The sequence below is a fragment of the Neofelis nebulosa genome, chromosome 1 (genome assembly GCF_028018385.1).
Source record: "Neofelis nebulosa isolate mNeoNeb1 chromosome 1, mNeoNeb1.pri, whole genome shotgun sequence".
In the NCBI taxonomy this organism is placed as follows: domain Eukaryota; kingdom Metazoa; phylum Chordata; class Mammalia; order Carnivora; family Felidae; genus Neofelis; species Neofelis nebulosa.
Window position 1 is genome coordinate 121,249,769 of NC_080782.1, and position 13,898 is coordinate 121,263,666.

The following is a 13,898-nucleotide window of genomic DNA, read 5'->3' on the forward strand; positions in this document are numbered from 1 at the left end:
CATACCGTTCCTGTCAGAGTTATTTTATCCTATAAAGAAACAAACTGTATCTTCAGTAGAAAAAAACAGTGACCTTTTTTTAATCTAAATCCAAGATCACTCTCTGTCAGAGACAAACAAAAATCTTGAGGTATTGTAAAAACCATGAACCAAGCACAGTTTCAGGCTCTTAGTGTCATTAAAGTAGTTAAGAAACTTCAGGGACGCCTGGGTGGTTCAGTCAGTCAGGTGTCTGACTCTTGATTTCGGCTCAGGTCATGATCTCAGGGTTGTGGGTTGGAGCTATACTGCAGAGCCTGCTTGAGATTGTCTCTCTCAAAATAAGTAAGTTTTTTAAAAAAAAACAAAAAAAGTTAAGAAACTTCAAAAATCCCAGAGTTGAGTTCTAGTGTACTTCTGATCCTCTGCAAAACTATAAACAGAATCACACATAACTGTGTTCAGGATGTGATGCTGTGAAAAAAAATACTTTTTGATTTTGAATGGGTAAGACCTAAAACTGTCTTGTGTAACTCGCCTGAATGCAAATGCTGCCATAAAACTTTGGATTAAAAGAAACATTGAATTAAAGGAGCAACTGGTAAAGTTCTGCATGAATCAATTCTAAACACTTAGTAAGTGGCATGCACAACAGAAGAATAATTTGTCCAGTGTAAACATAGATTGTTCCACGGTCTCTTTAGGTGCTGTTGTGGTTCTTAACTCTAGGGAATTAGCATTAATAGTAACAGTTAGCTTTTCCTTTTTAAGTTCATAGTTTTACAAAATAAAACAAAGAAGTCTACCTTTGGGCAGGGGAACAAGCACTATTTCTTTCCTAACTCAAACACTGATATTTGTCTTTCACAGGCATAGAATGACTCTACCCTGCATGTATGAACAATGTAAACATATGCTGTTTGTTTCCTCTGAGTTACACAGGCTTCAGGTATCTTATGAAGAGTATCTCTGTATGAAAACCTTACTGCTTCTCTCTTCAGGTTGGTAGAACACGTATTTGCGTCTAAAATTCACTTCTAAGTATGTCAAAAATAGGAAATATGGAAACAAAGGTTTGTTTGTGTACATAGCACCAAGTCCATGGTTATTTCCTGCTGGTCAAATAGTTGAGCCTGTTCATAAATGTAAAATTTTATAAAGGCCCAGCCAGTGATACTAAGATTAGGAAGACAGCTGAGTACCATTGGGAAACAGAGAAGTACATGAGCCATGCAGGAGCCTCTGTGGGTCTGGAATGTGTACACACCTCCTTCCCCAGGGGAAACATGGAGAAACAAAGCCAGCTAGAGTGATTTTAGTTTCTGTGCTCTATTGTAACCTGGTCAACTTAGTTACCCAAGGAATGCTACTGTGTCTAAGAAATTGAGACAAAAGTACATTGCACTTACCGTTAGAAGATCCCATGATGCAGCACGGTTGCCAGACTGTTGGACACAGGTGTTCTATCTGGATAACAGCAGCAAGAGTTTACGAAACCATCTTCAAAGTTTAGATAAATTACTGGTATGTCAACTTGAGTGAGACTCCTTTTGACTGGCAAAGGCACTACTTGGTAAACCTAGAAAGCTTGTGAAAAATACAGCGTATCTGATTCGTAAAATGGTGGAATTTTCAACAACCAGTAGAAGGTGTGTGAATAGTTGGAATAGGCTAAAATTGTATAATACCAATAAAAATCCCATATGAAGGTAGTGTTTATAAAATACTAAGTTGATGATTGAACCCTTCTTTCATATACAAATAAAGTTGCAGGGTTTCAAAAAGTCTTTCCGTAATACTGGTTTCAAAGCTGCCAAGTAACTCGAAGTGATGGATGTTGCATGTGACTGTATCTGTTTCAGCTTTTCCAAGACACCTCTGTCATTAATGCTTTCATACTACCTTGTTCTACAGAAAGTTCTTTTATATTATTAATATTTAAATCCATTAACATTTTAGTCAAGACAGGAATTTTCCACAACTCATTTGCTAGAGACTTTTTGACGTTACCTAATGCAGCATATGTGTTAAAGAAATGAGCTTGACGTTATTTCAATAAACTGTTGAAGTTCTGATCATAATTCCAGGTACAGATCAGCACCAAACACTAAGCAATCCTATTTGTCAACACTGGTGATTTAAGTTTTATACATACCAGATTCTTCATTGCAGAGGATACAAAAAAGTAAACTAGTACATATCACTGGTCCTTTTTTTTCTTTTAATTTTTAAAAAATGTTTATTTTGACAGAGTGTGCAAACTGAGGAGGGAACAGAGGGAAGGAATCCAAAGCACGTTCCATGCTGTCAGTCCAGAGCCTGACACAGGGCTTGATCCCATGAACCTTGAGATAATGACACTAAACCGACTGAACCACCCAGGCGCCTCACACTGGTTCTTTTTTAAAAAAGGAATAGAATTACAAGGAATAAAATAGATACCATAAGATACAGTCAGACTTCTAGCCTATCAGAATACCAGAAGAGGTACCCTAACCTCCCAGTGAAAACGCTAGACTAAAAGCAGGAAAAACTAAGTGCAGGCAGGAACCCAAAGAAGTCAGCTGTACTAAGAGGGCATATTTAATAAGTTTAAAGACAGGGGTTGGAAACCTAAGTGAAATTTTTTAAATAAGGGATGCCTCTAAAAGCAGATCAGACCCATTTGGAGAGAGAAGAAATTAGCCAGAATACAAGTTTTTAAATGCATAGATATGTATATGTGTGTATCACGTACATAAATAAGTAACAAGAGGCATGACTGAGGGAGGAGGGCTGAAAGAGTGCTTTAATGAAAAAAAGAACCCTCAAAGGAGAAGCAGCTTAATAACCATGTAGCAGGAGTGAAGAGAATGGACAGATTTTTTTCATAATGCTAAGGAAAAAATATTGAAAAACGAAGGTGGACTTCCATTCATCTCTGACAAGTAAACAGCTTGGACACTGCCATTCCCATTGTCAATAGTAAGAAGCTGAACTAAAAATCAGTTAACTTTTCTTGGAGCCATCAATGAATTGAGGTCACAAGGCAAATGACCATGTCAAAATCTGTAGAGACAGATACAGAGAAGCACAGCCATGATCAGCTTACTGGGAAAAGAAACTTCTAGAGCCACAGTACCTGGTTAGGAATACTTGTAATTTTGATGAGTTGCTGGAGACCTAGGAAGAGCTTGTGCATTAAAAACTAAGGGGGTTGCCTCCCCACACTTTTTGGGGGTTTACCTGCATAAGCCGCACCAGGTTTTCACAGTGAAGATCAGAGAAAAGATCCTCTCTGTTTGTTGCCCTCTGAGGGAAGCCTCTGTAAAAGAACTTTACCTGATCTGAGGGAAAGGGCAAATAGGTCAGGGCAGCCCCCTTTCCCTTCCTGTATCTCTGGCAAGGGAAACAGGAGTAGAAGGTGGAGGTTGTGGTTCGGAAACACTTCTAAAGGTCAGGACAAAACAGATTTAATCAAAAAGGATCAGACACCCCACATCACCAATACCTTACCACCATATCAGTAGGGCTCCACTGGATTAGAACTGCAGAACACAGCCATCTGAGAAGGAGTTCTTAGGGAAACCCAAAGACAAGAGAGGAAAAGCAAGGGAACAGGTTTAGTTTCCATTAAACACTTATGGCTAGCATGAAACACAGCCCAGCTCCTAGCCAGATGAACATCAAACCTCATGCTAAAAGCATAATTACCTCAGTTCTGACAACAGAAAAAAAAAAAAAAAAAAAGTATGCAAGCTAAAAGGCAAGAGAAAATAGTCTGAAGAGTCAAGCTTTGGATCCAGCTCAGCCATGACACAGATGTTGTCATTATCAGAGAATTTAAGGTAACCATGATTAATATATGGTAAGGGCTCTAATGGAAAAAGTTAGCAACATGTGAGAACACCTGGGTATTATAAGCAGAGAAGTGGAAACTCTAGAAAAGAAACAAAAGTATTATATTATGGAGATATTATAAAGATTAGAATTACTGTAATGGAAATGGAATATTTAGCTCATCAGTAAACCGGAAGTGGCAAACCCCCAAACTCAAATGCAAAGAGAAGAGTGAAAAAAAACATGCAACAGAGTATTCAAGAACTGTGGGGGACCATAACAACATGTGTAACATACAAGTAATGGGGATATCCAAAGTAAAAGAAAGGAATTGAAGAAATATATGAAGTGATAACGACTGAGAAATTTCCAAAATTAATGACAAACACCAAAACATGCACCCAGGAAACTCCAAAACTCCAAGAAAGATAAATACCACAACATCTACATCTAGGCATGTTTTACTCAAAATGCGGAAAACCAAATCAAGAAGAAATCCTGAAAGAAGCCCGAGGAGGAAAAAAAGCAGCTTACCCACGGAGGAGCCATGCAAGCAGGAAGGGAGTTGAGTGAAATATTTAGTGCTTAAAAAAATAAAAATCTAGAATTATGTATCCAGTGAAATTATCCTTCCAAATTGAGAGTGAAAGAGCGAGTCTCAAACGAAAACCAACAGAGTCACTAGAACACCTGCCTTGCATAAAACATTTAAGGCAGTTCTTCAGAGGAATTGAAAATGTCACAGTCCAGAAACCTGGATCTCCATAAAGGAAAGAAGAGCATCAGAGAAGGAAGCAACGAAGATAAGATTTCATTTTTCTTCTTTGCCGATGTAACTTAACTGTGGAGTCATTACAGCAGCCGTGCAGGGGATGGGTGTAAGGTGTACTGGTGAAATGAATGGCAGCAGGGTTCAAACCAGTGGGAGGGAGGGGCTAGGAATACTGCTGGCAGGTACCTGCCCTCCCTATCGAGTACAATAGTGTGATATAAAGGAGATGTAGATTGGTCGTCTATGTATAGGGGGAAGGGTAGGGCAACCACTGAAAAGAAGTTTTTTGGTTGTTGTTTTTTTTCTAATTATTTTCAGACAGCACGAGTGAGGGACGGGCAGAGAGAGAAGGAGAGAAAGAATCCCAAGCAGGCTCTGTGCTGTCAGCGCAGAGCCTGGCACGGGGCTCAAACTTAGGAACCAGGACCTGAGCCGAAATCCAGAGTCAGACACTTCACCGACTGAGCCACCCAGGTGCCCCTGAAAACAGCTTTTAAAAATGAGTATTAATTGATAAGAAAGAATATAAAATCATATGAAATACTCAGTGAAAACCGGAGAAAGTAGAAAAAAAAGGGAAGATTACGAAAGAAAAAAAGAACAAGTGCACTGAGTAGAAAACAGTTACAAACAGGGTAGCTATTAATCCAAACATCACCTTACATTTCAATAGTCTAATAGTCTAAATATACCAATAATCTATTTTTTAAAGGAAAGTTTGCCATCATAGATCCTGAGTGAAGTAATTAAAGGATATACTTAGGATAAGTAAAAGTAATCCCATCTCTAAGAAGGAAAAAAGAACAAAGAAAGTGGAAAACATGTAGATACATTTAAGCTAACATTTACTGTATAAAATAACAGCAATTTGGAGGGTTTAAAAAACAGAACCAAAGGACACAATAATTACATATCAACAAGAAGGGGAGTTTGATAAGAATGAGTGTTTACATTTAAGTAATGATGGCTAAGGACGGAAAAACTACACAAAGGACCAAAGCCCTGAGTCGCAGGGTGGCAGCAGCTGAGGAAAACATGGGAAGGAAAAGCAATACAAAAAAATGGAATGAGAAAGGGGGGGAGGGGGGAGCATAAACTAAAGCATGGTAAGGGAAAGTAACAAATCGTACAAATAAATGTATTAGCAATTTCATTACATCAAGAGGGGATAAAAGCTACAAGGCTCCAAGGTGAAAAGACACACAAAAAAATGCAAGGCTGGATTAAAAAAAAATAATAATCCAATGTTATGCTGTTTACATGAGAGTATCTGAATAAAGATACTGAGTGGCTGAAATATAAGGCCATCTAGCCTATGCATAGAGTAACCCGGTGATGGCAAAGCTGTGCAGGACAGGGTCAGATGGTAAATGTTTTCAGCTTTGCCTACACTCCCTGTCATAGCTAATCAGCCCTGCTCCCTGCAGCATGAACAGGGTCATCAACAATGTAAGGAGAGAAGGCAGGGCTGTGTGCCAATAAAACTTTATTTACAAACACAGGCTGCTGGTCATGGTTTGCTGACCACTGCTTAAACTAAAAGGAATTGGTAGCAGCTACATTGCTGTCAGCACAGACTTTAAAGCAGAAAGAAAAACAGTTCTTTATGTAAAGATACTCTTTATCAGGAAAGTAATTCTAAATATATGGCCCAACCACATAAAGCAAAAAGATGGAGCTACAGAGACAATTAGGGATAATTTGAGATGGATGAGATGCTTTTAAACATAAGCAGTGAATAGGGCTCCACCCACAATTACTTTTAGAATTTGGGTAACATGCAGGAAAAAGCTAAAGATAAGCAATCAATGAAAATATTAAATTTTAATATTTAAAAAATTAGCAATAACTAGGTTATGTGTAATATATTCACGTAGGCCCATTTTTAACATGGTAGGCTCTTACCACTCCTGTTTAAGTAGTCTTTGTTTTCACAGTAATACTGACATCTTAGAAGTACCAAGTAGTGCTTTATAGAATCAGAACATTTTCGTATGTGTTCTTTGGCCTAACCCTAATCAAAATCCAGGGAGAGTGATATAGCACATTAACAAAAGAAAGGTAAAAAAATCGTATAATAATCTCAACAGATGCAGAAAAAGCACTGACAAAATTCAATGTCTATTTGTGAAAAAAAACTTTTAAACAAAATTAGGACAGAGGGAATATGTCTCAAAATAAAGGCTATATATGACACATCCACAGCTAACGTCATAGTCAGTAGTGAAAAAGCTACAAACTTGTCCTTCATGATCAGGAGTAACACAAGGATATCCACTACCATCACTTTTATTCAACACACTATTGAGGTTCTAGCCAGAGCAATTAGACAAGAAATAAAAGGCTTCCAAATCTAAAAGGACTAAATAAAACACTCACTGCAGATGACATGATTTTATATATAGAAAATCTTAAAGATTCCACAAAAGGACTGTTAGAATTAATAAACAAATTTAGTAAAGTTGCAAGATACAAAATCACTATTTAAAATCTGTTGCAGTTCTAGATACCAGTAACGAGCTAGCAGAAAAATTAATAAATGTATCCAAGGGGGCAAAAGACCTGTGCATTGAAAACTGTGAGACACTGGTGAAAGAAATTAAAGAAGACATAAATAAAAGATACTCCATACTCATGGATTGGAAGAATATTGTTAGAATTTCCATATTACCAAAAGCAATCTACAGATTCACTGTAATCCCTGTTAAAATTTCAATGGCATTTATGGGGCGCCTGGGTGGCGCAGTCGGTTAAGCGTCCGACTTCAGCCAGGTCACGATCTCGCGGTCCGTGAGTTCGAGCCCCGCGTCAGGCTCTGGGCTGATGGCTCAGAGCCTGGAGCCTGTTTCCGATTCTGTGTCTCCCTCTCTCTCTGCCCCTCCCCCGTTCATGCTCTGTCTCTCTCTGTCCCAAAAATAAATAAAAAACGTTGAAAAAAAAATTTAAAAAAATAAATAAATAAAATTTCAATGGCATTTTTCACAGAATAAGCCTAAATTCTGTACGGAACTATAAAAGACCCAGAATAACCAAAGAAATCTAGAGAATGGTGAACAAACCTGGAGGCATCAAACTCCCTGGCTTAAAACTCTATTACAAAGCTGTAGTCCTGTAAACAACATGGAATGGGCAAGAAAAGAGACACATAGATGAATGAGAGATAGGAGAGCATTAATTTATGACGGAGCCAAAAAACATATAATGGAGAAAGAACAGTCTCTTCAGTAAACAACCCTGAGAAAAATGGACAGACATATGCAAAAAACTGGACCATTATCTTACACCATTCAAAGGAATTAACCCCAAAATGAATCAAAGACTTGAACGTAAGACCTGAAACCATAGAAATCCTAGAAGAAAACATAAGCAGTTAGCAGCCTGACATCAGTCTTGGCGGGGATTTTCTTAATCTGGCACAAAAAGCAAAAGCAAGAAAAGTAAAAATAAAAATGGCAGCATGTCTAACTATAAAACTATGCACAGAAGGAAATGATCAAATTAAAAAGCAACCTACAGAATGACAGAAAATACTTGCAAATTGGCCAACAGGCACATCAAAAGGTGCTTGTCATCACGAATCAACAGGGAAATGCACATCAAAACCACATGAGAGATCACCTCATCTTTGTTAGAATGTCTGTTGTCAAAAAGACAGGAAATAAAGGGTGCCTGGTTGGCTCAGGTGGTAAAGCGTCTAACTTCAGCTCCGGTCATGATCTCACAGTTCGTGGGTTCGAGTCCCACGTCCAGCTCTGTGCTGACAGCTCAGAGACTGGAACCTGCTTCGGATTCTGTGGTTCCCTCTCTCTGCCCCTCCCTTGCTCATGCTTTCTCTTTCTCTCTCTCTCTCAAAAATAAACAAACATTAAAAAACATGTAATAATAAAAAAAAGACAAGTGTTGACAAGGATGTGCAAAAGAGGCAACTCTGTGCACGGCTGGTAGGAGTGCAAACTGGTGCAGCCACTGTGGAAAAAAGCATGGAGATTCCTCAGAAAATTAAAAATAGAACTAGTACATTACCCTGCAATTCCACTTCTGGGTTTTTGTCCACAGAAAATGAAAACACGACATAAAAAAATGTATGTAGCCCCATAGTCATTGCATAATTATTTACAATAGCCAAGATGTGGAAGCAACCTAAGTGTCCATTTATGGATGGATGAATAAAGAAGTCGTGGTGTGTACATATTCAATGGGATATTATTCCACCATTAAAGATAGTGAAATCTTGCCACTTGCAACAACATGGATCAACCTAGAGGGCATTAGTCAGACCAAGAAAGACAAGTACAAATAAATGTGTAATCTCACTTCTCTGTGGAGTGTGGAAACCCAACAAAGACAAGCTCACGTACACAGAGAACAGACTAGTGGTCTCCAGAGGTGGGGGGATGGGAGGGTGGGGAGTGGGAGAAATGGGTAAAGGAGGTTAAAAAGTACAAACTGCCAGGTATAAAATGAGTAAGTCATGTGGATCTCATGTACAGTATGGTGGTTATAGTTATTCATACTGTATTATGTACCTGAAAGTTGCAGAGAGTAAATTTTAAAAGTTTTCATCACAAGCCAAAACAATGGTAACATATGGTGATGGATGTTAACTATAGATTTATTGTGATCATTTTGCAATATATACAAATATTTCATCATTATGTTGTACTACCTGAAACTAATATGTCAATTATATCTAAATTTGTAAACCAATTTTAAACAGTTCAGTGAGAACGAGTAGGAAACACAGCTCAGGCAGGTTATACTCAAATCCACAGGGCAAGTAAAAATTAAAACTTCTTGCTCCTAAAGCCACTGCTCTTCCTGAATTCCAGCATTTTCTAAGATACCGGCAACAATTAAGTTAAGTTTGGGAAACAACACCCCCCCCTCCCTAGAAAGTGCTTAATTTTGGCTCCGAAACATCCTGAAATCCAGAAATCTCCCTAACTTTGTATTAACCTTTAGGTTTGCTTCAATGTTGACCAAATCCTTTTTTCCCTAACCATTCACACAGAACCAGAGTTCCTAGCTGCACACTTTGAGAAATTGAGCAGTGTACAAAAGTCTGTCTCTACAAGATTAATGGAAAGCATGATTAACCTTCTGTTCACAGTCCTTCCTACTAGTAATATTTTGAAGAGTAATATAAAACTGGTTTTATAGCATCCGTGACATATTTTCTAAGTGCATAAGGGAAGGCAGATACCTGCTCCCCAGTAAGGCTTATAACTCCAGGTTAAATCCTCCAATTTTCTATTATCCCCTAACCTCTCTTGGCCGCACTCTCATGATCCTGTGAAATGCTTGTAACTACATGGAATACATTCAGAGTGTATATACAATGTATGTCAGGTCAAGAAGCGTGCTATTAATCATAAAAGGCCCTGCTGGCACCTATGGCAGAGTTAACATAAGAAAATTCTTTATGTGACAACATCTTTACCTTTTAGTTCCTAAGGAAGGTTTGAAGAGCCAAGAGCTATTTGATGAAATTAGAATGACCTACATCAAAGAGCTAGGAAAAGCCATTGTCAAGAGGGAAGGAAACTCCAGTCAGAACTGGCAGCGGTTTTATCAACTGACAAAACTCTTGGACTCCATGCATGATGTAAGTGTCAAACTGAAATCCAGATATCCGAAACATTTTCTGGGACATCTGATTAGTGTATGTAATTATACGCCAGTTGTTTGTTTTTGTTTTTGTTCTTTCTGTTGGTGGATTTGGGTGATGGTTTGAGTTCACGTTGTGACAGCTTCACTTTGGCACACATCTCTGCTCATGCCAGTTATGAAATATTTCATCTAGTCACGTGCATAGAACAGCATGATACCAGTACAGAATGGCACTATTCTTTTAAGTCAAATTCTCTTTTATATGACTAACCAATTAAACCAGCATGTGTCCTTCACATGTCACGGTGCTGTGTGGGTCACGGTGATGCGCTAAAGGCCGTATGATTCTAGACACAGTTTTAAAGACCCCAAAATGTCTTTGGTAACCTGAAGGCTCACTTTATCCAGCTGAACTTCTTCTTTATCTGGCGGATTCCAGCAAAGACAGGTATACTCTAGGTCAGATATGTTTTTTAAAAGTAGAGGCCAACAAGCAGGAGATCTTGCTAGTAGTGTTGAAGAATAACCGTTAATCTGTTTTCTCTTGCAGGTGGTTGAAAATCTCCTTAACTTTTGCTTCCAAACATTTTTGAATAAGACCATGAGTATTGAATTCCCAGAGATGTTAGCTGAAATCATCACCAATCAGATACCAAAATTTTCAAGTGGAAATATCAAAAAACTTCTGTTTCATCAAAAGTGACTGCCTTAATAAGAAAGGTTGCCTTAAAGAAAGTTGAATTTATAGCTTTTGTTGTACAAACCATCAATTTGTCCTGTAGCAGTTTTGCTGTTTTATTTTTTCTCTTTTGTTTTCGTCTGGTCCTTGGTTTTGTTCTGTTTTGTTTTAAATACGCACTACATGTGGTTTATAGAGGGGCCAAGACTTGGCAACAGAGGCCCTTGGCCATCACTGTTCAGTGGTGGGCCAAGTAGAGAGTGATGGTTGGTGGGTCCCGGGAATCAGCAGCGGTCGCAGTGGGGGAGCCCCCACCTGCCAGAGAAGACGGCGCCTAAACCGCCAGTGCCCGAAGTCTGCGTGACAAACTTTCTGCTCATACTTTTCACAGTTGGCTGGACAAAATTTCCTAGACTTTTTGTTGGTGTATTTTCCCCTGTATAGTTAGGATAGCATTTTTTGATTTATGCATGGAAACCTGAAAAAAAGTTTACAAGTGTCTATCAGAAAAGGGAAGCTGTGCCTTTTATAGCTATTACTGTCTGGTTTTAACAATTTCCTTTCTATCCAGTGAACTACGCTTGCTCATTTTTTCTTACGTAATTTTTGTATTCAAGTTATTGTACAGCTGTTTAAGATGGGCAGCTAGTTCATAGCTTTCCAAAATAAACTCTAAACATTAATCATCTGTGTGAAAATGGGTTGGTGCTTCTAACCTGATGGCACTTAGCTATCAGAAGACCACAAAAATTGACTCCTATCTCCAGTATTGTCGTCAAAAAAAAGCTCATATTTTGTATATATCTGCTTCAGTGGAGAATTATATGTAGGTTGTGCAAATTAACCGTCCTAACTGGCGTAGAGCACCTAGTCCAGTGACCTCCATAAACCGTGGATGATGGTTGCAAAAGACAAATTAAAAACAAACAAACACGAAAACTACCAAGAGGCCCTGTTTGTACTTGATGGCCTGTGTCTGCAATGGTTAGATGGCAAGAAAGTCGGTAAACTGTCTTTCAGGACCTTTCGTTGTGGTTTGTATACCTTCTTAAAAGTGATGATTCCAAATAACCAGCTGAGACACAACTGAGAGATTGGAATCAGACCAAGTATTTCCTGTCACTAAACTTCACCCCCAAAATAAATCTCCAACGTGGAAAAAGTAGCCAGACACCCATTTTCACATTCCCGTCCGTCACCAATTGGTCTACCTTTCCTGGCGGTACAGGAAAGTTCAGCTAATGACTTTTGTGATTTAGAACTGTCTGTCAGACTTCCATGTTCTTGCAACTCCACATGCCTCACATCCCTCCGTGTGCCATAGAGTTTAACACAAGTCTTGTGAACTTCTCCTCCTCGCTGTTGAGAAAGATCATTTTAAACAAAGTAGGAGCTGTAGTAGCCCTTTCTGTGTGCACCTTACCAACTTTCTGTAAACTCAACTTCTATTTACTAAGCCACAAGAAAGCTGATTTCTATTCAAAGTGGCCAAATTATTTGTGTAATAGAAAACTGAAAATCTAATATTAAACATACGAAACTTCTAATATATTTTTATATTTAGTTATAGTTTCAGATATATATCATATTGGTATTCACTAATCTGGGAAGGGAAGGGCTACTGCAGCTTTACATGCAATTTATTAAAATGATTGTAAAATAGCTTGTATAGTGTAAAATAAGAACGATTTTTAGATGAGATTGTTTTATCACGACATGCTATATATTTTTTGTAGGGGTCAAAGAAATGTCGACGGATAACCTATATGATTTCTAGTGTGGGTGAGCATTCATACAGGCAGCAGTGGTCTCAGAAACCAAACAGGTTTGCTCTAGGGGAAGAGGGGGATGGAAACCGGCCCTGTGTGCGGGAGAGGCGGCTGAGGCTCCGTCCCATTCGGATCCTCTGCCTCCTGCAACCACCGCCCTTCTCATTCCAGCAGGGAGCCTGTCGGTCAGTGCCGGTTCGGTTTGCCGAGTCTCCCCTGGCCCCTGGCGGGCAGGTGTGCGAGCGAGCAAATGGGACAGAAAGGTGGTGCCCGCGCTAGTCCGAGCACCACGTGATCGCACGGTTCCTTTCCCAGACAGCCTCTCCAGCGGTGTCATCAACACAGAGGCCTCAGAAGTTTGGCAATAATATGCGTAGAGGTACCAGCAATATGTAAATAGTGCAGAATCTCCTAGGTTGCCAAATAATACACTAATTCCTTTCTATCCTACAAGAGTTCATTTCCAAACAGAATGAGTACACGTCTGTGTTTTCTTTGAATGCTTTTTTGAATGTTACTTGTTATTTTTCAGTATTTGGAGAAATTATTTAATAAACAAGTGTAATCATTTGCTTTTTGAATGCTCTCTAAAAGGGAATGTTCCTTTTGTAATGGTTTAAATTGAGCTCAGAGTATTTTAAGACGGTATGTAACCCAGATGGATGTGAAATTTTTGGTGCCTAAGAAATACCGCTTGGATATTATTATCAATGACAGTGTTAAGTTTCAAAAAGAGCTTATGAAAGGTAAATTATTCATATAATATAGAATATTATATGGTTAAAACCAGAAAGCACATCACACATTAATCTTATTTCAGTCCCAATCTCGGTTCTCAAAAAATGGAACGCAGTGGAAAAAAAAGTATGTACACTTTGTGAAAAGAAAATCAACTGACATTCGTGGAAGTAGGAGGCTGTACCTTAAATGGAAAAAGAAGTTGTGCCCTTTTAGAGTAAGTGGGAAAGAAGAAGGTTATCTTAACTACCTTTGAGTACAATTAACAATTTAAGGGAGAAAAGATATGGTGCTATTTGAAAGCAACTTCATTTTCTGTGTATGTGGTATCTTGCCATCCCAGACTAAGTTTGTACTAACTTCAGTGAGAACTGGCCACAGCAGATCCTGAAAACTGTTTTTCATTAGCAGTAGAAAAATAGGACCTTCTCAGTGTTTTAAGGCCTTGCCGTGGGAGACCTTACAAGTAGCCTGTGGGGTACATATAGCCAACTGTCTAAAACTAGGAGAAGGGAACCTAAAAGAGCATCTA

General features: G+C 38.7%; 1 protein-coding gene across 8 annotated transcripts in view; it reads left to right on the forward strand.

The window, feature by feature from the left end:
• Positions 1-13,209, forward strand: part of NR3C1 (nuclear receptor subfamily 3 group C member 1) — a 118,150-nt gene extending 104,941 nt beyond the window's left edge. For all 8 annotated transcript variants that reach the window (XM_058733009.1, XM_058732988.1, XM_058732995.1 and 5 more), the window contains exons 7-9: positions 850-980; positions 10,018-10,175; positions 10,731-13,209. In XM_058733009.1, the coding sequence (XP_058588992.1) occupies positions 850-980; positions 10,018-10,175; positions 10,731-10,883 (442 nt within the window). In that variant the 3' untranslated portion in view covers positions 10,884-13,209. The remainder of the gene's footprint in view (positions 1-849; positions 981-10,017; positions 10,176-10,730) is intronic.
• Positions 13,210-13,898: the final 689 nt, after the last annotated feature.